General features: G+C 49.6%; 1 protein-coding gene across 2 annotated transcripts in view; it reads right to left on the minus strand.

Annotated features, from left to right (window-relative positions):
* GAB1 (GRB2 associated binding protein 1) overlaps positions 1 to 15,948 on the minus strand; it is a 144,300-nt gene extending 128,352 nt beyond the window's left edge. Inside the window, exon 1 of one of the 2 annotated variants that reach the window (XM_060179026.1) lies at positions 15,311 to 15,948. In XM_060179026.1, the coding sequence (XP_060035009.1) occupies positions 15,311 to 15,382 (72 nt within the window). In that variant the 5' untranslated portion in view covers positions 15,383 to 15,948. The remainder of the gene's footprint in view (positions 1 to 15,310) is intronic. The other variant, XM_060179027.1, reaches the window with a different exon arrangement.
* Positions 15,949 to 23,077: the final 7,129 nt, after the last annotated feature.

The following is a 23,077-nucleotide window of genomic DNA, read 5'->3' on the forward strand; positions in this document are numbered from 1 at the left end:
TCAACGCCCATGTTCAGCAGGGAAGCAATTACAGAAGCCAGACCCTCTACCTTCTGCAACCCTCAACGACCCTGGGTCCATGCTCCCAGAGGGCTAGAGAATGGAAAAGCTATCAGGGGAGGGGGTGGGATATGGAGATTGGGTGGTGGGAATTGTGTGGAGTTGTACCCCTCCTACCTTATGGTTTTGTTCGTTAATCCTTTCTTAAATAGAAAATTTAAAAAAAAGAAAAAGAAAAAAAGAAAGAGAGAAGGGAAGAATGCCCTGGTTCCCTGGTGCGGGTTTAGTTCTGCGCGCTGTTCTTGGAGGGTAAGCGAGCTCTCTATACCCAGGGGAGGATTTGGAAGGAGCAGGCAGGTATCCTGGGAGCAGAGGAGGAAGCTGTTATCATCCCAAATACTTAACCTTCTCTCCAGGCTGTCTTTCATTCTACCTTTCATTCTACCACTTGGGTCTTTTAAACCTGAAACTTGCCAGGGAGAAACTGCAAAGGGCCAACCCTTCCACAACGGGGCACAGTGATTCCCGTGCCAGGAGAGCTGGGGTTCAGAGAGGAGGCAGGGTGGTCATTCTTCTCTGCAAAACCCTGGGATTCAAACCCCTGGAGACCCCCTCCGTCTCTTCCAGGAGTCAGAGATGAAAGGGGTGTTCTCTCCTGCTAACCCCACAAGGCCTCTTTCATCCTGCTCAGGTCACAGAGGGCTCTGACCAGGGAATGTGTGATGGATGGGGCGGGCCCACACCAGGTACTTAATTCTTGAATCAGGTAGTCATCTCAGGGAGGAGCTCTGCTGCTCAGCAGAAAGTGGCAGGACAGCATTTCTGCATTTCTGCATTTCTGCATTTCTGAACCTGGCTGGGAATTCAACAGTCTTTCTGGAGAGGAGAAAATTAGAAAATTCGCCCAGCTGGGCAGGACACAATTCTTCCTGCCTCTGATGACCAGTTAACAGGCGCAGCCCACCCCCAGCCCCACCTCAACACACTCTTTTTGGGGGACAGAAAGAGAGAGGGAAAGGATGTGTGTGTGCATGACGATTCTAGCGCACTCCATGAAGTTGGAAGCTAGGGAGAGAACAAGACACAACCAGGCGGGCAGGCAGGATTCATGGGACCTAAGAGTGCTCTTACCTTTCTCCCACTTCCAAGAAGCTCAAAAAAAGAAAGAAAAAGGTCACAGCAACTGGCCAATGAAAACAACAAACAACCACCGAGTTTTCAAACAGCCCTGCCTTCTCACTCCACACAAGTCAAGTTCCATTAACCCATTCCAGTGTTAACTGCTAGGTAATGTCTCGGGGGGGAAAAAAACCATTGCAATCAATAATGGACCCAAGCGAGTCACGTGGATTTAAGTTCCACAGGCGTGGTGCTGGGTGCTGGCACTATTCCCTTTTGGAGACTAGACAATGTTCTCTTTACTTTTCTCTTGAAATGTAAAATGAAATTGTGCTGGCTCCCTTACCACCACCAGTGCCAAGTGTGATGTTCTTTAACAATAATATATGAAACTGGTTTCAGTGAATTTTAAATGGTATTAGTCAAAACAAAGGAAAACAGGTTTCAAAAGGAAAGGAAAAAATGATGAAACAGCCAGTAAAAGTAGTTTGGTAGTTTTCTTCCATTAAAAAAGAAAGGGGGAAGGGAGGGAGGGGGAGAGGAGGAGGGGGAGGGGGGAGAGGGAGAGGAGAAGGGGGAAGAGGGAGAGGAGGAGGGGGAGAGATCTCAGGTGTTTATACTGAAAAGAAATGCTTAGCTTCTTTGGCAGATTGTTTTTAATTCATGGAACAATGTAGTCATTTTCCCCCCTTTTAGGACTTGAACACACTCACACACACTCTCTCTCTCTGAGTATTCAAAGTAAAAAGCTGGGAGAAGGGAGTAGGGCGGTAGTGCAGCGGGTTAAGCAAATGTGGCGCAAAGCGCATGGACCGGCGTAAGGATCCGGGTTCGATCCTCCAGCACCCCACCTGCAGGGGAGTCGCTTCACAGGCGGTGAAGTAGGTCTGCAGGTGTCTGTCTTTCTCTCCCCCTCTCTGTCTTCCTCTCCTCTCTCCATTTCTCTCTGTCCTATCCAACAATAACAACATCAATAATAATTACAACAACAATAAAAAAAAACAAACAAGGGCAACAAAAGGGAAAATAAATCAATAAAATATTTTTTAAAAACTGGGAGAAGGAAGAGAAACAAAAACACCACCATGAGGAAAACTCACAATATACTTGGCACTCTTTCGAGTGTCTGAAAGTCAAAGAAAACCAACTTCAGAAAGATGATGAAACAGACAGAAAGGAGAGAACAATTCAGTGGAGGTGGAGAGTTAAGGTCACTCACATGGCTGAGAAGTTCTGTTCCTGTGCCCACTTAACTTTGCTTCTCATGCAGTTTGCACAAAGTAAAATGCCGCTAAAAACAGCCACATGGAAACTTTGTTCTAGATAGTGCTGCAGGACAGGGCTTGGCAGCTACTGGTTGTAATCAGAATGCTTCCAGAGCTAAAGTAACAGAGATAAGGACCAACATGCATTGCAGTGTGCCGGCTAAACTATTTGTCACAAAGTAGACTTGGGAAGGGTCAGAAGTGGTCAGATCCTACTTCTCACATATACACTGAGGGCTTTTTTGGTTTGTTTGACTGATTTTGATTTTTTTTTTTCCTCTTTCCAATTAGAACAAAGTTTGCTTCTCTGAACAAAAGAACTGCTTAAAATATTCATGGCCCCCCTCCCCCAGGCATTCTTGTATGAGTTATGGTGTTCCCACAAACCATACCAGAATGGCCCCCAAATTTTCAGCCCCTGAAAATGCTTTGTCTCCACTAATTCCACAGGCCCCAACATAGCAGGGAAAATTCAGGAAGGTTCCTCCCAGGTCTGACAACAGAAGAGGCTACTACTTCTTTTCATATAAAACTAAAAATCATTGGGAGTACGGCGGTAGCGCAGCGGGTTAAGTGCACCTGGCACAAAGCGCAAGGACCCACATAAGGATCCTGGTTCGAGCCCCGGCTCCCCACCTGCAGGGGAGTCGCTTCACAATCGATGAAGCAGGTCTGCCAAGTGTCTGTCTTTCTATCCCCATCTTCCCCTCCTCTCTCCATATCTCTCTGTCCTACCCAACAACGACAACATCAATAACTACAACAATAAAACAACAAGGGGGGGAGTGTCAGACGGTAGTGCAGCGGGTTAAGTGCAGGTGGCACAAAGCACCGGCATAAGAATCCTGGTTCGAGCCCCCGGCTCCCCACCTACAGGGCAGTCGCTTCACTGATGGTGAAGGAAGCAGGTCTGTAGGTGTCTATCTTTCTCTCCCCTTCTTTGTCTTCCCCTCCTCTCTCCATTTCTCTCTGTCCTATCTAACAAAGGCGACGTCAATAACAACAACAATAGTAACTACAACAACAATGAAAAACAACAAGAGCAACAAAAGAGAAAATAAATAAATATTTTTAAAAACGTGGGCAAGAAAAGGGAATAAATAAATATCTTTAAAAATTAATAAATAAAACTAGAAATCCATTGTACAAGGAACCAATTTCCCAGGCCTGCCATGGAGAAGAGAAGGTGTTCTGTTGCCCAAAAGGGGGGCACAGGGACGGGGGGGGCAAGTAAAGAAACTTAAGGCTGGATGAGCTTCCAGCTCTTAGGCCAGAACTGGGAGAAAATGTCCAAAGAACTGGTGACTTCAACTCTGGGTTCAAGAGAGAGCTTGGTGGGGCTGGGTGGTAGTGGACCTGATTGAAAGCATGTTACAATAGGAAAGGGCCTGGGGTTCGATCCCCTCGGTCCCTAACTGCAGGAGGGAGAGCTTTGTGAGTGGTGAAGCAGTGCTGCAAGTGTCTCTCTGTCTCTCTCCCTATTAGCCCCTTCCGTCTCCATTTCTGGCTGTCTCTATTCAATAAAAAAATAAAGATAATAAAAACTTAGAAAGAGAGAGAATGTGTGTGTGTGTGTGTGTGTGTGTGTGTGTGTGCGCGTGCGCGCTTGGTGGAAGTAAGCCAGTGTGCGAGTAGGAGAAAGGTGATATGAGAGCGGTCAGGGTTTTGTGGGATCCAACAGGTTACTCTCTTGACTCCGGCCCTGGCTGGGACCCACACTGTTGGGCTAAGATGGCTTCCAGAATCCAGAGTCAGATGCTGGCCCAAGAGGCCCGGCCCCTCCTCCCACTGGATTTCGGGAGAGTACAGGAAATCAAAGGCCTTTTATTCTCCCTCCCACCCGAACATGCTCCCTCTCTGTTGTAAAGCAAGTGCTTGCCAGGGGTGAACTATTTCTCTCCCAAACAGACATAGGACTCAACAGCACATCAGCTCTTGGAACTGGAGGGAGTGTGGGCTTCTAGTCTGAGCAGAAAATCCCCGGGGGTGGGGGGGTCAGTAAAAAGAGGAACTAAGCAAAGTGGGACTGACAGTGAACGCCCCAACTCCCCAGGCTGCCAGCAAGATGTTCCAGGTCATTCGATTCACCGGGATGTCTGATATCAGCACAGCAGCTGCTCTTTCTCCTCAGCCAGACTTCCCCAAGGGGATCTTGCTCTCTCTAGAAACCCCTCTGAGAAAGGAGGCTGGAATGCATAAGTTTTCCATGACTCTTACCACCACCCCCCCCTTCAAGTCTGGAGCTCTGAAGCAATTATGGCCTGTACCACTGACTTGGAGACTAGTCCCAGACGGTCTTACAACACGTCTCTTGTGATGCAGTCCAATTCAGGATTGCTGGTCGTGTAAGGCTTGTCTTCACAAAACAGATCAGAATCTCTTTGAGGGCAGGAAATAGGAATCCAGAAAGCTCCAGAGAGACGTGCTTATTCATTTAGTGCAGAGTTAGTAGCTGAGTTTCTACCCTGATTGGAGACTCTAAAAAGAAAAAAAAAAGGGGGGGGGGAATGATACTACCCCCTGCAAAAATTCTGCCTCAATAAATCCGAATGTTCACCAAACTATTTAAGATGAACAGTGTAGAAAGCTCCCCACCCCCAAAAGGAAGCCTATTGAGAACTTTCCCATCTATTAACAAGAGAGTTCAGAACAGAGATCCATTGCCACATTTTTAAAAAGATTTATCTGGGTGCCCAGTGGTGGTACACACCCAGTTAAGTGCACATATTACAGTGCATAAGGACCTGGGTTCAAGCTCCCAGTCCCCACCTGCAGAAGGGAAGTTTCAAGAGTGGTGAAGCAGGGCTGCGGGTGTCTCTCTCCCTCTCTCCCCCTTCCCTTTTAATTAGTCTCTAGCAAATAAATAAATAAAACATTTTTAGGGAATTGGGCGGTAACGCAGTGGGTTAAGCGCAGGGGGCGCAAAGCGCAGGGACCGGCATAAGGATCCCGGTTCTAGCCCCCCCCCTCCCCACCTGCAGGGGGTACCTTCACAGGCAGTGAAGCAGGTCTGCAGGTGTCTGTCTTTCTCTCCCCCTCTCTGTCTCCCCTCCTCTCTCCATTTCTCTCTGTCCTATCCAACAATGATAACATCAGTAACAACAACAATAATAACTACAACAATAAAACAACAAGGGCAACAAAAGGGAAAATAAATACTTTAAAAAACCTTTTATATTGGGGGTCGGGCGGTGGCGCAGTGGGTTAAGCGCACGTGGCGCAAAGCGCAGGGACCGGCGTAAGGATCCCGGTTCGAGCCCCCGGCTCCCCACCTGCAGGGGAGTCGCTTCACGGGCGGTGAAGCAGGTCTGCAGGTGTCTGTCTTTCTCTCCCCTCTCTCTCTGTCTTCCCCTCCTCTCTCCATTTCTCTCTGTCCTATCCAACAACAAAGCAACGTCAACAATGGCAATAATAACCGCAACGAGGCTGCAACAACAAGGGCAACAAAAAGGGGGGAAAATGGCCTCCAGGAGCGGTGGATTCATGGTGCAGGCACTGAGCCCAGCAATAACCCTGGAGGAGAAAAAAAATTAAAAAATAAATAATAAATAAAAAAAACGTATATAAATCCGCTGCGCCACCACCTGACTCCCAAAAAAAAAAATTTGAAAAAAATTTATTTAGGGGACCAGGTGGTGGCGCATCTGGTTGAGGGCACATGTTACAGTGCACAAGGACTGAGGTTCAAGCCCCTGGTCCCCACCTGCAGGGGGGAAGCTTTGGAAATGGTGAAGCAGGGCTGCAGGTGTCTCTCTGTCTCTCTCCCTCTCTATCTCCCCCTTCCCTCTTGGTTTCTGGATGTCTCTATCAAATAAATAAATATAATAAATTTTTTAAAAAAGATTTATTTAGGAGAGGGGAGGGAGTCAGGGAGGGAGGGAGGGAAAACCAGAGCATCACTCTGGCACCTTCATTGCCAGGGGTCAAACTACAAAACCTCACGCTCACAAGTCCTATACTCAACCCACGGCACCATTCCCCGAGCCTCACCCCTGTGAGGTTCTCTTCCACAGATAAGGGATCCGAGGATTGGAAAGGCCCAAAGATCACATGAAGAGACACAAAAGCCAAGTGAAATCCTGGGTTCTGACACTCAGTCCTGGGATCCTTACAAGTGGAACACAATTTACCCCAATCGCTTCAATAACCAAGTCATAGCTGGGAACCTCCTCCAGTCAGTCAGCCTCTGTGAGGAAACCAGGAATGTCGGCATGCAAGCTTTTAATCTCAGCCACCTCAGAAGAAGCCTCCATCTGCAAATAAACAAGACCTTCTCCATGGGCTTTTCCGGCTGACTTTCAAATATGAAACTCTACTTAGTCTTGGAAAGCAACTTGACAGGTTTCTTTTTATTTTTTTATTTTAATAAATGAGATGGGGGAGAGAGAGAGAGAGAGAGATAGAGGCAGAGAGAGAGAGAAAGAGAGAGAACATAGAAAGACCAGAGCACTGCTCAGTTCTGGTTTATGATGGTGCCTGGGATTGAACCTGGGACCTCAGAGCCTCAGGCATGGGAGTCTTGCAGAACCAGTATGCTATTTCCCTAGCCCCTTGTTTTGCTTCTTCCTTCCCACATGGTCAGCGGTGCTGGTGGTGACAGGAATCAGATCCACACTCGTACTGAGCTCCTGACCTCCTTCACACATCTGACTTCACTAAGGAGATGCTGACTGACAGGACTGTTCTCTTGCCCCCACTTTTCAGCAGAATTACTCCCACAAAACACAATCAAGTAACTGACTTGATTGCCAACCAGATTGTCTTGGGTCTGATTCTTGCTATATTATTACATTTTTATTCAGAGATTTTTTTTTTTAAGCAAAGGAAAACAAAAAGGGAGCCAGGCACAGCTCATCTGGTAAAGTGCACATTTTTTTTTTCTTTCTCATTTTTTTTTAAAGATTTTATTTATTTATGAGAAAGGAGGTGAGAGAAAGAACCAGACATCACTCTGGCACATGTGCTGCCAGGGATCAAACTCAGGACCTCATGCTTGAGAGTCCAAAGCTTTATCACTGTGCCACCTCCCGGACCACAACTTTTTCTTTTTTTTTTAACCAGAGCACTGCTCAACTCTGGCTTATGGTGGTGTGGGGGATTGAACCTGGGACTTTGGAGCCTCAGGAGGAGAATCTCTTTGCATAACCATTATGCTGTCTACCCCCACCCCAGTACACACATTTCCAGAGCATAATGTCCTTGGTTTAAGTCCTGGCCACAACATGGGAGTTCCGTGAATGGTGGAGTGCCCTCTTTTCTGTCTCACACCCTTTCTCTTGAAAAAAAAATTAAAACAGAACAGCCCACCATAGCGGTGAAATCCTGCAGGCACAATGCTCCACCTAAAACTCTGGAGGCAAAAGAAAATCTAGAAAGAAGGGGAAAAAATAAAGAGCAAGAGGAGGACTGAAGAGATTGCACAGTGGTATGCAAAAAAAAACAACTCTCATGCCTGAGGCTCAATCCTAGAACCAGCATAAACCAGAACTGAGCAGTCTTACGGTAAACAAACAAACAACAACAAGCAAAAAAGAAGGCAAAAGACCTTGAGACAGCTATCTCACCACAGGCAGCGCAACAGACTTTCATGCCTAACACAAAGGAGGTCCCAGGTTCCAGGTTCGATCCCCAGCACCACCATAAACCAGAGGAAGAGGAAGAAGAGGAGAAGGGAGGGGAGGGGTGGTGAGGAGGAGAGTGAAACAGTAGGGTCACAAAAGGAGCCAGGTGGTGATACAGCTGGCCGAGCACACACTCTGCCACACACTCTGCCATGCACGAAGACCTGGGTTCGAGCCCCCCTATGGGGGGGGGAGATTTTCACAAAACAGGTGGAGGAAAACACACACACGCGCGCACACACGCACGCACACACACGCGCACACACACGCACGCACACACACACGCACACGCACACACATGCATACACACACGCACACACGCGCACACACACAGGCACACACGCACGCACACACACGCACGCACGCACTGACATACAGCCCCAATGGTAAGCTTTGAACACCCTCCCCCCAAAACAGCAGGCAGATGAAGGGATTTTCCAAGTTTCACAAGGGAAGTTTTGTGCTTACCATTAAGCCCAAGCACAAGGAAAGAACTGATTCTCACTAACTCTCATCAGGGCTTAATGTAACTGCTGGCTCACCAGCTTTGTTAGTGGAAACGAGGTTCTTGCCTGTCTGCGAAGACAAACAGACAAAAACCATGAGGGGTTTGAAGATAGTGTTCTGGACACGAGAATTCAGGGAGAAACCTCTCCCAGCAGAGAAAGACGCCTGGAGCTCTTCTAGTCTGTGAGGAAGCGTGGCCCTGGGGTCTGCAGATTGCTCCCGGCAGTGACTAAAGAGGACAGGAAGAGCCTGCAGACAGCACTGACACTGTCCCCTTGGGTGCAGTGACACCCTGGGGCAGGAACCAAAGGCCTGATCGCAGCGGGTCCCTGAGTGGTCCTTGGACCTGCCCACCCACCTTCTGCTTCCAGTAAGGGGTCAGGTGTCCACCACGGGCAGCGGCTCCCTCCGTCTCCAGCCCGTTTCCAGAAGCAGGGGTGTGTGCCGGATGTACAGACAGCAGCCAGCCTGCCAACTGACAGCTGAGAAGCGAGCGAGCCCACGCTGGGGGCTGAAGACACCCCGAGAATTGGCCGTGGTCGTGCCCGCAGCCATGCTGGCGGCTTTTACTGGGCCACCAAGCACTGGCCTCCAAAGCAGATCCTCCTGCTGGGACTGGCCCCCTGTCCAGAGCTGCCAGCTGGTCGGGGAGGAGGCCCAGCACGGAGTCTAGGCATGGAGCAGACACAGGGTGCTCCCTCCTGGGGGGGGTGGGGGGAGTAGTGACAGCCGTTGACAGGGACAGAGCTTTTGTTTGAAGACCTGAATGTGGGGCAGGGCAGTGACACACCTGGTTGAATACGCATGTTGCCGTGCACAAGGACCCAGGTTCAAGCCCCTCGTGCCCGCCTGCAAGGGGAAAGCTTCATGAGTGGTGAAGCAGTGCTCCAAGTGTCTCTCCGTCTCTCTCCCTCTCTCTCTCTCCCTTCCTCTTGATTTCTGGCTGTTTCTATCCAATAAACAAATAAAGAATACATTTAAAAAATAAAAAAAAGACCTGATGGAAACCCCAAGATTATTTCCAATGGCTGACAGGCCTTGAAAAGAACATTTTTTTTTTTGCCTCCAGGGTTATCTCTGGGGCTCAGTGAAGGCGCTACGAATCCATTACTCCTAGAGATCACTTTTTTCATGTTATTGGCGAGGACAGAGAGAAACTGAGTGAGGAAGGGAGAGAGAAATATAGACACCTGCAGACCTGCTCTGTCACTTGTGAAGTGTCCCTCTGCAGGTGGGGAGTGGGAGGGCTTGAACCCAGATCCCTGAGTGGGTCCTTGCAATAAATACTACGTGCACCACCACCCACCCGCCTTCCTCCAAATAAGTCTTCAAAAATCCGAGCACCTTGACATATAGACTCGAGAGAGACGTGCCGTGGTCTAGGATGCTGAGCTGAAACTTGCAGGCTGGGCAGATGTGGTGCCACCTCAATGAGCGACGTGATCCTGAGTGCCCGCTCCCCAGACCGCCCCCACCCCAGCCTCCCTGCAGGCACAGGCTACAATCTCACTCAGGTCTTTCACAAAGTCTCATCGATAGCACCTGACCAAAACAGCAACACGCAGAAGCAAAACTGAGAAGGAACATGAGCATTGCCACCCCCACCTGCAGCAGACAAGATGCTCTCACCTTTTCTAAGGAAAAAAAAGGAAATAAAGTGACAACGTGAGTGGGGGCTGGGAGAGGGCTCACCGGCTAGAATACACACTTTACCATGTGCAAGGACCTGGGTTCAAGCCCCTGGCCACCACATGGGAGCTTCAAGATAGGCTAAACAGTATTGTGGTGTCTCTCCAGCTCGCTCTCTCTCCCTCCTCCCTCCCTCTCTGCATTTCACCCTCTACCTGAAAAAAACAAAAGAAGAGATTGCCAGGTACAGCGGAATCATGGTGGCATGGAGCCCCAATGAAGGCCTGACAGACAAAGAGGGAGTGTGGGAGTCGGGTGGTGGCGCAGCGGGGGCCTAAGGATGCATAAGGATGCTGTTCGAGCCCCTGGCTCCCCACCAGCAGGAGAGTTGCTTCACAAGTGGTGAAGCAGGTCTGCAGGTGTCTTTCTCTCCCTTTCTCTGTCTTCCCTTCCTCTCTCCACTTCTCTCTGTCCTATCCAACAAGGACGACAATAATAATTACAAAAAAAAAAACAACAACAACCAAGGGCAACAAAAGGGAATAAATAAATATATAAATAAATAAATAGAAAAAGAAAAAGAAAAGAGGGAGTGAGAGACAGACAGACATACAGACAGACAGAGACAGACTAGGAAATTTTAAGGCCAGGGATATAGCATAGTGGTTATCTAAGAGACAAAAAAATAATAATAATTTCAGTCCCAGAACCACTATAAACTAGAACCAAGCAGTATGGTGACTAAAGACAAAGGCTACTGGATACTCCCTAGTCAAGCCTTTCTCCCACGTTCACTCTTTTTAGGAAATTCAAGAGAAGCTTCTCTATCAGCTGACCGTGCCAACGGGAAAAACAACACTTCAGATGTCCATCAAGCAGAAAGCTCAGAAAGGAGTCTGCTGGACGTGAGAAGTCTGGGGCCCTGAACCAGACAGCACTTTCCAGCGAAGCTGCAGGTACTGGTTAGCACTTCGAAGCCCTGAAGGATCACCTGACTCATGGTTTGGGCTCAGCCGGCCATCCCAATGATTCCTGGCAGATTCAAGACCCAGACTCCCTGAGGTCTCCTGGAAGGGCCGTGGTTTCCAGGTAATTTTTTTTTCATGGCATATTCATTCAACAAAAACCACTACTGGGAGTCGGGCGGTAGCGCAGAGAGTTAAGCTCAGGTGGCACAAAGCGCAAGGGCGGGCATAAGGATCCCAGTTCGAGCCCCCGGCTCCCCACCTTCAGGAGGTCGTTTCGCAAGTGGTGAAGCAGGTCTGCAGGTGTCTATCTTTCTCTCCCCCACTCTGTCTTCCCCTCTTCTCTCCATTTCTCTTTGTCCTATCCAACAACAACAACAGCTATGACAACAATAACTACAACAAAATGGGAAAAATGGCCTCCAGGAGCAGTGTATTCACAGTGCAGGCACTGAGCCCCAGCGATAACCCTGGAGGCAAAAAAAAAAACAAAAACCACTACTGAGCCGCCTTTAGATGATCAGGGAGGGTCAGCCATATTTCCTCCCCTCTAGAAAAGAAAGATACTACATGAACAGAAAACAGGCATAAGAAGCATATGCAGGCATGCCTGGGTCTCTGGAACTCAAAAGCTGCAAAAGCAGGTCAAAGATGGACAGCAAAGCCAAAGGGTCAGTGATCAGAAAATCAGAATCTTCTGGACAGCCAGACTGACAGCGGAAACGCAGGCTTCCTCTCCACCCCACATCACACACTCCTTGCATCCCTCCGCTGCTCTGACAGCCCACCCCGCCCACTGCACTCCTGGGCCACCTCCATGTGTGAAAGAAGCACAGGGCTCAGGCAGGCAAGACAAATTTTCCCTCCCCACTCCACCCCCAGCTGTTAAGCATGTTCTTACCCTTCTTGCAAACAAATTCAGCGTCTCTCTTTTTCTTCTCTCTCTCTGAAGTATTCCCATGCTTGTAATTTACACTGAGTTGAGCCCTTAAAATGTTTTGTAAAAATTCTATCACTCAGCTTGCACACACGGTCATCAACGGGCTGCACTGTGGGTTCACCTCTTCATCCCGGGAGTGCAAGGTCTTCCCTAAGACTCAGAATGGTGTCCTTGGACGTAGCACTGGACTCGAAAGTACAAGGTCCTGAATTCGAATTCTGGCATTGCAAGTGCCAGGATGATGCTCTGCTTTTTCCTCTCTTTCACTCTCCCTCTTTCATTAAGAGTAAATCAGGGGGTCGGGCGGTAGCGCAGCGGGTTAAGCACATGCGGCACAAGACAGAAGGACTGGCATAAGGATCCCAGTTCAAGCCCCCGGCTTCCTACCTGCAGGGGAGTCGCTTCACAGGCGGAGAAGCAGGTCTGCAGGTGTCTATCTTTCTCTCCCCCTCTGTCTTCCTCTCCTCTCTCCATTTCTCTCTGTCCTATCCAACAATGACGACATCAATAACAACAATGATAATTACAACAATAAAACAACAAGGGCAACAAAAGGGAATAAATAAATATTTTTTTAAAAAGGGTAAATCAATCTTTTTTTTAAATTAGTGATTTACAAAATCATAAGATAACAGGGGTGTAATTCCACATTGTTCCCACCACCAGAGATCTGTCCACCATCCCCTTCCAGTGGAAATTCCAATAATTTAAAGAAATAAATATTTTTAACAAGTGGGGGGTCTGGGGAGATAGCATAAGGGTTATGCAAAGACTCTCATGCCTGAGGCTTTGAAATCACAGGTTCAATCCCCCCACACCTGAGCAGTGCTCTGGTAAGAAAAAATAAAAAAATAAGACTCAGGATGCTGGAACATAAAGGTCAAGTAAGTCTCCGGCACTATGCTGTGGTCCACGGCCCCTCCTCATCCCGTGTACCCTCCGCTCCCAGAACTGTAATCTCCTCCAGAAGGTCTTCAGGCACGGTCCAGTCCAGGCTCCACTGGAAATGAGCTGATGCGTCATTAACCTTTATAGCTCAGGAGCCCAAGAGCCCAGGCAGGCAGGTCTGGGTTCAAGTCCTGCTTCTGGCTCACTCCACGTAAGCACACGGTCTTCCCATGAGTAAACCAGAGGTAATGCATATCTCATAAAACTGTACTGATCCAATGAGACCATAGGGATTTTTTATTTAGATTCCCTTTTTTGTTTTTAATTTGGATCTTGCTAAGACAGTCTCTGGGGCTGATGTTCTTTCTGGTTTATATCATATTAAATTGCATGTCTTGGAGTCTAGGAGAGAGTTTAGTGGTAAAGTGTAAGGTCTGCGTGCCTGTGGCCCCAGGTTCAAATCCCTGGAACTGCAGATGGCAGAGCTGAAGGTGGCCTGGTCTCTTTAAATTCTCGTTATTGGATAGAGAAAGCCAGAAATCAGGAGGGGAGAAGGAGACAGAGCTGGAGACAGAGAGACACACCTGCAGCGCTGCTTGACCACTTGTGAAGCTTCCCCCTGCAGGTGGGAGACCAGGGGCTTGAACCCAGGCCCTTATAGACTGTAGCATGTCTGCTCAACCAAGTGCACCACCACCTGGCGTGTCTCTCTCTCTCTCTCCCTCCCTCCCGTCTGTCCCTCCTTCTCCCTCAAAGAACGAAATAAATATTTGAAAGTTAAAAAAATAATGCAATTGCACTTGAAAAAAATAATAAACTGCATATTAAGAAGCACAGCTTTTTTTTTTTTTGTCTACTGCGTTTTCTATTGTCACAGTGTGTAATCCAGAGGTCGACATTTTTATTTAGAGAGTTATAAACCAGCCATGTAAAAGGATGTGCTAAACCACTGCGATCATTACCCACTGCTCAGGCAAAGAGATTATTAAGTTACTCCAAGAACGCAGTCAGTCACCTTGTCTAGCCTCTTCCTAAACTGAATCTTCTCAGAATTTCCTACTCTCTCTTCTTACACCCACACAACCTGCCCTTTAGAACCACAAGTTTAGAAGCAAACAAAATCACAACTGTACAACATTTTGGGATGAGCTTAACCATCTTTCTCAGAATCTCCGGGCAACCCGAGGCAGGTGGAGAGACAGGATCTGGAAGGGTTCAAGATCTCTGCAGAACTTTCTCGGGGTGTGTGGCATCAAGTCCTTAAGTGAGAATTGCTTGTCTAGAACACAGCCTGGCAGAAAGTGAAGCAGAAGCTCACTTCTGAGTCTTCAGGTGAATTTAAATACTGCACCGCTGCCTGCACTATCAAAGCAAACAGTGACTAATGGGATTAACTTGAGCTCAGAGGCTGGGTGTAGATATCCTACCAGAAGCGAGTTCCCCCCGAGAAGCAGCCGCCCCTGGTAATAAATTAATATCCAACGAGGCTGAAATTCTGCTTTAGCAAACAAGACATAACACAAGCAAAAAAAAAAAAAAGGTATTTACTGGAAAGTTGCTTGCTCCACAATCAAGGGAGAGGGGGCGAAAATAGCCTTCATGTCTTTGCAAGTGGGGAGGAGGCAGACGGGAGGGGGATCAGGGACAAAAAGCCCAGTGAGGACAGAGGAGAGACGATCCCGGGAAGAGGACCTCCCAGATTGTCACCCAAGTAAGAGACGCCCCTTCTTCCAAGAGTGTTTTTCTGCCGAACGGTTGAAACGGTCGGGGGGAAAAAATCAGCATCTTGCGTTAATGACACAAAGAGCCAATGAAGCCAACACTCTGAAGGCCTTGGAGAGGGCGGCCAGACAGAAAAACCCCTCCTGGTCCCCAAGGTCCCCTCCCGCGCGCCGTGACAGAGCGCCCTGGGCGCCCGGAACCCCGATCCCCGGGTCCCCCCCAACCCCAAGCTCTGGGGCCAAACCAGCTGCAAAGCGAGGAGACCGCTGAGAACTTTGCTCGATCGCCGCGGGCGGCGCGGGTGGGAAGGCAGCTCCCCGCGGGGCTGCCCCGGGTGCGGGTGCGGGTGCGGGTGCGGGTGCGGGTGCCAGCGCGCCGCGGGGCGCTGCAAGCTCGGCGCCTCCGGGTGCAGGGGGCTGCAGGGGGCTCCCGGGGGACCCCGGGGTTGGGCTCCAGGCTACCCGTCCCGCGGGCGTGTCGCAGGCTGCAGGGCCCCGCGCTCCCCGCCAGGTCGTCGGCCGCTGCAGGAAGAAAGTTGCCCGGCCCCGCGGAGGAAGGGAGGCCGGCCCGCGCCCGCGCCCGCCGCCAGGGTCCCGCGCCCGGGAAGGGGAAGGAGGCGGGGCCCGGCTGGGGTCCCCCGGGCCGTCTACTTACATAACGCTTCAACTTTTTCTCCGGGGGCGACTTGCGCAGCCACCCCGAGCAGACCACCTCGCCGCCGCTCATGGTGCGCGCCGCCGGGGCTCCGGGCCGGGCTGCTCGGGCGAGCGGCGCCGACGGGGCGGGCGGGCGGGCTCCGGGCTGCTCCCCGCGCCGGTCCGGGGGCGGCGGCCGGGCCCAGGGTGTCCCCGCCCGCCTGCCGCGCGCCGTCCGTCCAGCGGGCCGCCGGGGCAGCGCTCGGGCTCCGCGGGGCGGGGACGTGCGGGGCGCGGGGCTGCGGGGTCCCGGGCGCGGCTCGCACACAAAGCCCGCGGCTGCTCGCCTCCGCCGCCTCCCGGGAGGGTGGGTCGCCGCCCGCGACGTCCGGGGCCGGGGTGGGGAGGGAGCCCCGCCGGGAGCCCGAGGGCGCCCCCCGATCGGCAGGCGGGGCGCGCAGGGTGGGTCCGCTCCGGCCGCGGCGGGGAGCGCGCAGGAACCGGGGCGCTCGGCTGCTCGGCTCGGGGTCCGAGGGCGCTGTCCGGGCCCCGCGGCCGCCTCCCTGCCCAGCCCGGCGCGGCGGGTTCTGGGCGGCCCGGGCCCCGGCCCGCGGCTCCCCGCTCCTCGCCCCGCCCCGCGCGCTCCGCCCGCGGCCTCCGCGCGCCCTTCCTCCCGCTCCCCGCCTCCCTCCCCGCGCTCGGCGCGGCTCGGGTTTCTGCCCAGACTTTCTCAGAAACTCCGGCGGGGCGCCTCCAGCCCAAACAACAGGGCCGGGAGGAGGGGCGGCCGGCCAGAGGCACCCTGGGATCTGTAGTCCGGGAGGCGAGCGGGGTCCCCCGGCCGCGGGTGGCGGCGGGGTGCGGGCGGGTGCGGGTGCGGGTGCGGGTGCGGGTACGCGCGGGGAGGGCGAGGCGCTCCCGGGGGTCGCTGGGGGGCGGGTCGTCCTGGCTCAGCCGGGTGACACCCTCGCCCCAGTGTGTGCGGTGCACTGGATCGCCCGTTTGGGGGCTCCGAGAGGGCTCCCTGGCCAGCCCGCAAAGCCAAGCCGCCAGGAGGAAGCCCCGCGAGGCGGCCACAAGGAGACGGAGGAGAGCAGAGCGGCCGGGGGAGGGCGCGGGGGACACAGGCGGACAAGGGGGACCCTCCCACCCGGGAAACCGCCCCCCCACACACACACCGGAGCTGCCCTGCTCAGCGGGCGGAGCCCATTGGGCCAACGGACTCCACTGAGTCCCTCTGGAAGATTGTAAAGTCCCAGTTTCCCTCTGTGTGGCCTGGACTTTGTATTTGTTTAAAATCCGCCCTTGGGGTGTTGAACTAGAAAAGGGAGACTTTGCTGGGTGTCCTAGTTCTGTTGCTGATTTATGGGCGTTCTGCAGTTTACCTGACCCGGAGTGGGACATGTTCTTGTACTGGAAGTGACTTTTTCCCATTGATGAGTGGCAAAGTCCCCCAATAAAATTTTAGATGGCAATAAATCACATATATATTATTATATAGTAACTTTTTTTTTTTTAATTAACAGGACATTCAGATTCAGTCTGAACCCTAGATTCAACCCTCAGCACCACATTTGGCCAGAGAGGTGCTCTAGTCTCTGCACTTGCAGTAAATCTAGAGAAGGAAAAAGATAGGCTGCTTTTGCCCTTTGGCCTTCAGAGTATTAAGCTTAGTGAGACCGGTTAGATAGAGAATGACAAGTTCAGTATGATGTCACTCCAATGTGGAAACTAACTAAGACCAAATCAAACCAAAGGAGCCATGAAGAACACTAGAACTGAGTGCTGGCTACCAGAAGGGCGGGTGAAAGGCAGGAAAATTGACAGAGAGGAACCAATTGCCTGGTAGAGGATGGGACCCACACCTCAGCTATCAGGCGCACAGGGGTGGAATCATAATGCTATGTACCTGAGACCTCTACTATTTTTATCCTGTGTCAGTGATACAAATGTAATTAAGTGGGAGCGGGGCGGTAGCGCAGCAGGTTAAGCGCAGATGGCCACAAAGCACAAGGACCGGCTTAAGGATCCCTGTTCAAGGCTCCCCACCTGCAGGGGAGTCCCTTCACAAGTGGTGAAGCAGGTCTGCAGGTGTCCCTCTTTCTCTCCCTCACTCTGTCTCCCCCTCATCTCTCCATTTCTCTCTGTCCTATCCAACAACGATGACATCAATAACAACAATAACAACAACAATAATAAAAAGGGCAACAAAAGGGAAAATAAATATTTAAAAAACAAAACAAAACCAAATGTAATTAAGTCATGGCATTTCTTTCCATTTCTCCCACAGCAGTGCGTCTGTACACCAAATAAAAAATATTCATGAACAGCATTAGTGAGACTAGTCCAGCTTTGTGTAGTTAACATTTAGCTTTTGCAAATGTGTTATTGTGACCATTGGAAATTCTCTATGATACTTAGCTTTTGAAGGTTCCAGTGGATTTATTTCTTCCTTTGAAATAAGAGATCCTATAGTCTCATTTCCATACAAGAAATCTTGAAGTATTTATCCCCATCTCTTATTGTGTTGTTTTAGATTTGTAATTCTGGAACCAGGCATTGTCACACATGGTTGAGTGCACATACTAGCATGCACCAGATCCTAGGTTCAAGCCCTTAGTCCCTATTTGCAGGGGGGAAAGTTTCGTAAGCGCTGAAGCAGTATTGCAGGTTTCCCTCTGTGTCTCTCCCTCTCCATATCTTCCCCTCTCAATTTCTCTCCATCCTATCAAAAAGGGAAAAGAAAAAAAAAAAAAAAAAGAAAGAAAGAAAGAAAGAAAGAGGCCACAGGGAGTAGTGAATTTGTTTTAAAGACACCAAACCTCAGCAATAACCTTGCTGGCAATAAAAAAAAAATAAAACAAAATGAAGATATTTGTATTTAGTTTTTTAAATATTTATTCACCAGGAAGAGAGACAGATAAAATGCCAGAGCATCACTCTGGCATTTGTGTGGCCAGGGATTGATTCAAGCTTCTGCACCTAATCTCACTGGGCCTGCCTTTATCTCTCTATCTCTCTCTCTTTATCTATCTATCTATCTATCTATCTATCTTTTCTTCCTACCTTACTTCCTCTCCCTCATACTTGAGGACCCAACACTCCATCCACAATGCCACCTCGAAGACCTCTCGATTTGTATATTTAGGGATCAAGCCAGGATTGAGGGGACACAAACATTGGCACAGGAAACCTGTATTATTTCTCCAGCATATGCCACTACTAAGTAGCCTTCTAAGTTGCATTCTCTGTCTTTATATATTAAAAGGCTTACTGGAATAAAATATTGTCTCATAAACTTCACTCATTAAGCAAATATCTGTGGAATGTCTAGAATGTGCAAGGCTTCTGGATACAGGATTCTTTAGGGAAGAAACCCAGGCCGTGCACTCTTGTCTCCCAGAGACAGACATATTAGTAACAAACCCCACAACTGTCACAAGATAGTGCTATGAAACTAGTGTGATTGGGAAAACTAGCTGGAGAAGCTACCCTTTGGGAGAAGAGTGGGGAGGTGGGAGGAAGACTTCCTAAGGAAAAGCTGTGAACTGAGGACTCTGGATGAGTAGAAATATCCTTGCAAAGTTATAGAGACAAAGCCCCAGATAAGAGTCCTTGGGTGGAGTGAGATTCTGAGGTTGTGAGGGAAGGCACCAGGGAGATGCCTAAGGAGCAGGCAGGGGGCTGGGTGGTGGCTCACCAGGTCACCGGGCTAAGCACACATAGAACGAAGTGCAAGGACCTGCTGCTCAAGGATCCTGGTTCGAGCCCCCTGTCCCCCACCTACACAGGGAGGGGGGTTCTTCAAAAGCAGTGAAGCAAGTCTCCAGGTATCTATCTTTCTCTCTCCCTCTCTATCTTCCCCTTCTCTCTTGAGTCCCCTCTATCCTATCCAGTAAAATGGGGGAATAAAAATGGCCCCCAAGGGAGTCGGGCGGTGTTGCAGTGGGTTAAGCGCACGTGGCACAAAGCGCAGGGACCGGCATAAGGATCCCGGTTCGAGCCCCCGGCTCCCCACCTGCAGGGGAGTCGCTTCACGGGCGGTGAAGCAGGTCTGCAGGTGTCTGTCTTTCTCTCCCCTCTCTCTCTGTCTTCCCCTCGTCTCTCCATTTCTCTCTGTCCTATCCAACAACAAAGCAATGTCAACAATGGCAATAATAACCGCAACGAGGCTGCAACAACTAGGGCAACAAAAAGGGGGGAAAATGGCCTCCAGGAGCGGTGGATTCATGGTGCAGGCACCGAGCCCAGCAATAACCCTGGAGGGAAAAAAAAAATGGCCCCCAAGAGCAGTGGATTTGTAGTGCTGGCTGCGATAACCCCGGAGGCAAGAAAAAGAAAGAAGGAAAGGAAGGAAGGAAGGAAGGAAGGAAGGAAGGAAGGAAGAAGGAAAAGGAGAGGAAGGAAGGTGGGAAGAAAAAAGAGAGAGCGAGAGAGAGAGAAAGGCAGGCCCAGTGAGATTAGGTGCAGAAGCTTGAAGTCTAAAGTCCAGACCTTTCCTCAGAGCAAATGACCATGTCATCACCTGTGACCTCTACGTCACCCCCACACAGTCGTCCCTCTGGCCTGTGTCAGCATTCCCTTTCACCATCTATCTCTCCATTTTGAACTGCATCTTCCAGGCTCCCCTCTAATCTTCCCATCAGCTGCTCGTGCCTGTCGGCATGTCTGCTTTCTTGATTCACCAGCCTCCTGCCTGCCTCCCGCCTTCACCCCCACCCCTTCTTACTCAGTTTCAACTCTATGGTCCTCAGTTTTAAGAACATGCTCTCCACTCCCAAACCCCCAGTCGGGCTGCACCTGACTATTTCTTCCACATCCAGCCACCAAGTCTTTTTGAAGCATGTGACACTGCAGTGTGGCTTTGCTAGACCTTCCTGTCTGGTGGCATTGGGCGACTTCTTCTGCCATCACTGGGGCAGGTCTTGACTCTAGGGACCTAACGCTGCTGTAGTCTTAAGAATCCTCAGGAAATGAGTGGACTAAGTCCTCATTTCTTGTGCTGGGTAGGTTCTGGAAAACTGTGACTTTAGGTGAAACTCTACACCACCAGCTTGACTGCAGGCTCATTGAGGTGAGCAAGAGTTAGATTCCAGCAGCATCTAACAAGAGTCAGATTGTGACAGCATCATAAAGACATCAGCAGACTCCTAAATAAAGACCCCGAAAACATATATATGAATATATTAATATATATTAATTCTATATAACATATATATGAATATATTAGTATATATTAATTATATATAACATATATGTGAATATATTAATTTGACACCCAGCCTGGGATAGGATTCCTTTCTCTAGAGGACAGGGACACAGAGAGAGAGAGAGAGAGAGAGAGACTCTAGCTGGAATCAATGAGACACAAATGCACCTCACATCTTTGGGGTTTGAGAGGAAGCCGGAGTCCCCAGAGAAAAACCCAGGCAGACATAGGGAGAGGGTGCCAACTCACACAGACAGTGAGCCCGGCCAGAATCAATTTGTTTTTCTCATCAACGTTAATAAGGAAGCGATGTTGAACGCATCAATGTTATTCGCAGTTTCGGTATAGAGCACACAATTAAAGTGACTATAAGTTTAGGATGAGGGAATAAACAACAAACTGAGATTAAGTAAAAGAGACTAGATTTGCCAACTGTGCCTCAGCAAGTGTCCATGACCTTGAACATTACAATAAAGGGCAAGGCTAGTTAGAGGCAGGAAACAGACAAGGGGAGCTCAACCACTGTCCCAGCTTGCTCTGCAGAGACCATAAGACACACTACTGGGAACACACCATTTTCTCTTGGGTCTTGGAGTAGGAGAAACTAATTCCTAACTCAACACAGGGCACCAGACAGGAAATAGTTACAGGAGGTACAGAAAAGGTATGCAGCTCTCCATTCAAGTGGTCCCCTGGTTTGAATCCTACAGAGCAGATATAATGAAAAAAAGGATCTAGCATTAGGGAAAGACACATTGGAAGGTCCATACGCCCAGAGAGATAAACTCTAAGAGAAGTAAACCAGAGAGCTTTGTACCCCAATGCCATCAGGACCAGATGAGTTGGTCACCAGGAGTCCTGTTTTTTTTTAAATTTTTTATTTATAAAAAGGAAATATTGACTAAACCATAGGACAAGAGGCATACAATTCCACACAATTCCCACCACCAGAATCTGTATCTCATCCCCTCCCCTGATAGCTTTCCTATTCTTTATCCCTCTGGGAGTATGGACCCAAGGTCATTGTGGGGTGCAGAAGGTGGAAGGCCTGGCTTCTGTAATTGCTTCCACGATGAACATGGGCATTGGCAGGTCAATCCATACTTCCAGCCTGTCTCTCTCTTTCACTAGTGTGGAAGGGCTCCGGGGAAGCAGAGCTCCAGGACACATTGATGGGGTTGTCTGTCCAGGAAAGTCTGATCGGCATCCTGCTAGCATCTGGAACCTGGTGGTTGAAAAGAGAATTAACATACAAAGCCAAGCAAATTGTTGACCAGTCATGGACCTAAAGGTTGGAATAGCGCAGATTAAGAGTCGGGGGGGGGGGGGGGGGGGGGCGGGTCTGTTTTGTAGATAGCTAGTAGGCATATTTTAGTTATATTCCAAAGGGCCTGTGGCTATACTAGTATTTTTTTTTTCTTTTTCTTTTTCTTTCTTTCCCCTGAGCCTGAAATCTGATATGCATGTGGATCCAAGTTATTGTCTGGGAAGATGATATCATGGCTGGAAAAAGGATCAGAAAGCTGAATCAGGGAAGAGAGTAGATCCCTAATATGGGAAAGGTGTATAAATATTGTTGACTGTAAACCCCATCCATTTGATGTGATCTGGGGTCCATATTTAGCTTAGGAGCCTGTGTGACCTCTGCATCCCTGTAGATCTGAGCTCACATTCTGTGGTCATGAGTAGGAATGTTCCAAGCTGCCCCAATATCAGGACCCATCTTCCTCAGGTGTAGCATAGAGGATGTTGTCCAGCCTCCCTTTGGAGGATGGAACATTCTCTACCATTGTTGATCCAAGTTGAGGGCAAGGTCGTATGGGGGCCTACAAACGGGTCTACTGTGTTGTTCCTGATAGAAATGACCGGTAACAATGGAGAGAAGGATTTATTCGAGGTCTAGGCCTATCCTGTCTGTTTGGGAATCTCCAGACTCCCTGATTAGGGCCCCAGCTGATGGGGTGGCCTGATAGTGACTAAAGAGTCATCGTTAAAGTATGCCAGTCTCTTGCCCTTATTCAGTTTTTGCAGCCCTTGCTTTGATGAGGTTAGCTTGGAGTGAGTGAGAGAACTATAATAGGAAGTAGGTGAGGAGTAGTCTGAGTAGACACTATTTCATTAGGAACTTGTACTGACTCACTGCAGACTATTGTGTACTTATGCTTTCAGGTATATATTTTGCCCTAATTTATGGATACATGTGAACATAGGCTCTATCTTATGGTCTATATCTAGGTTTTGGGACTTTGTTAGGAAGTGAACCTCCTGGAATGGAATTAGAGAATCTTATGAAAGGAAAGGTCTCACCCGTGTAATGAGGCTGAAGGGTTGACATTCCATGACTGGCATCTCTGGACACAGTCTGCAGTGAAGCATGCTGAGGTGGTACTCCTTGCGTTGATTAGGTTGGGATCGGCGGATGCAATATCATTTGGTGTGAATTGAGAGAAGCATGTTTTTATACCATCAGTGAAAAGAAGCAAATTTGGAAAACACCAGAGGAATCCAGGCACAGTTTCACTTATCTGAGTAAGAAAAGGGAAAAGGGAAAGACAGTAGGCAGTAGTAATAGATGTA

This window comes from Erinaceus europaeus, chromosome 19 (assembly GCF_950295315.1).
Source record: "Erinaceus europaeus chromosome 19, mEriEur2.1, whole genome shotgun sequence".
NCBI lineage: Eukaryota > Metazoa > Chordata > Mammalia > Eulipotyphla > Erinaceidae > Erinaceus > Erinaceus europaeus.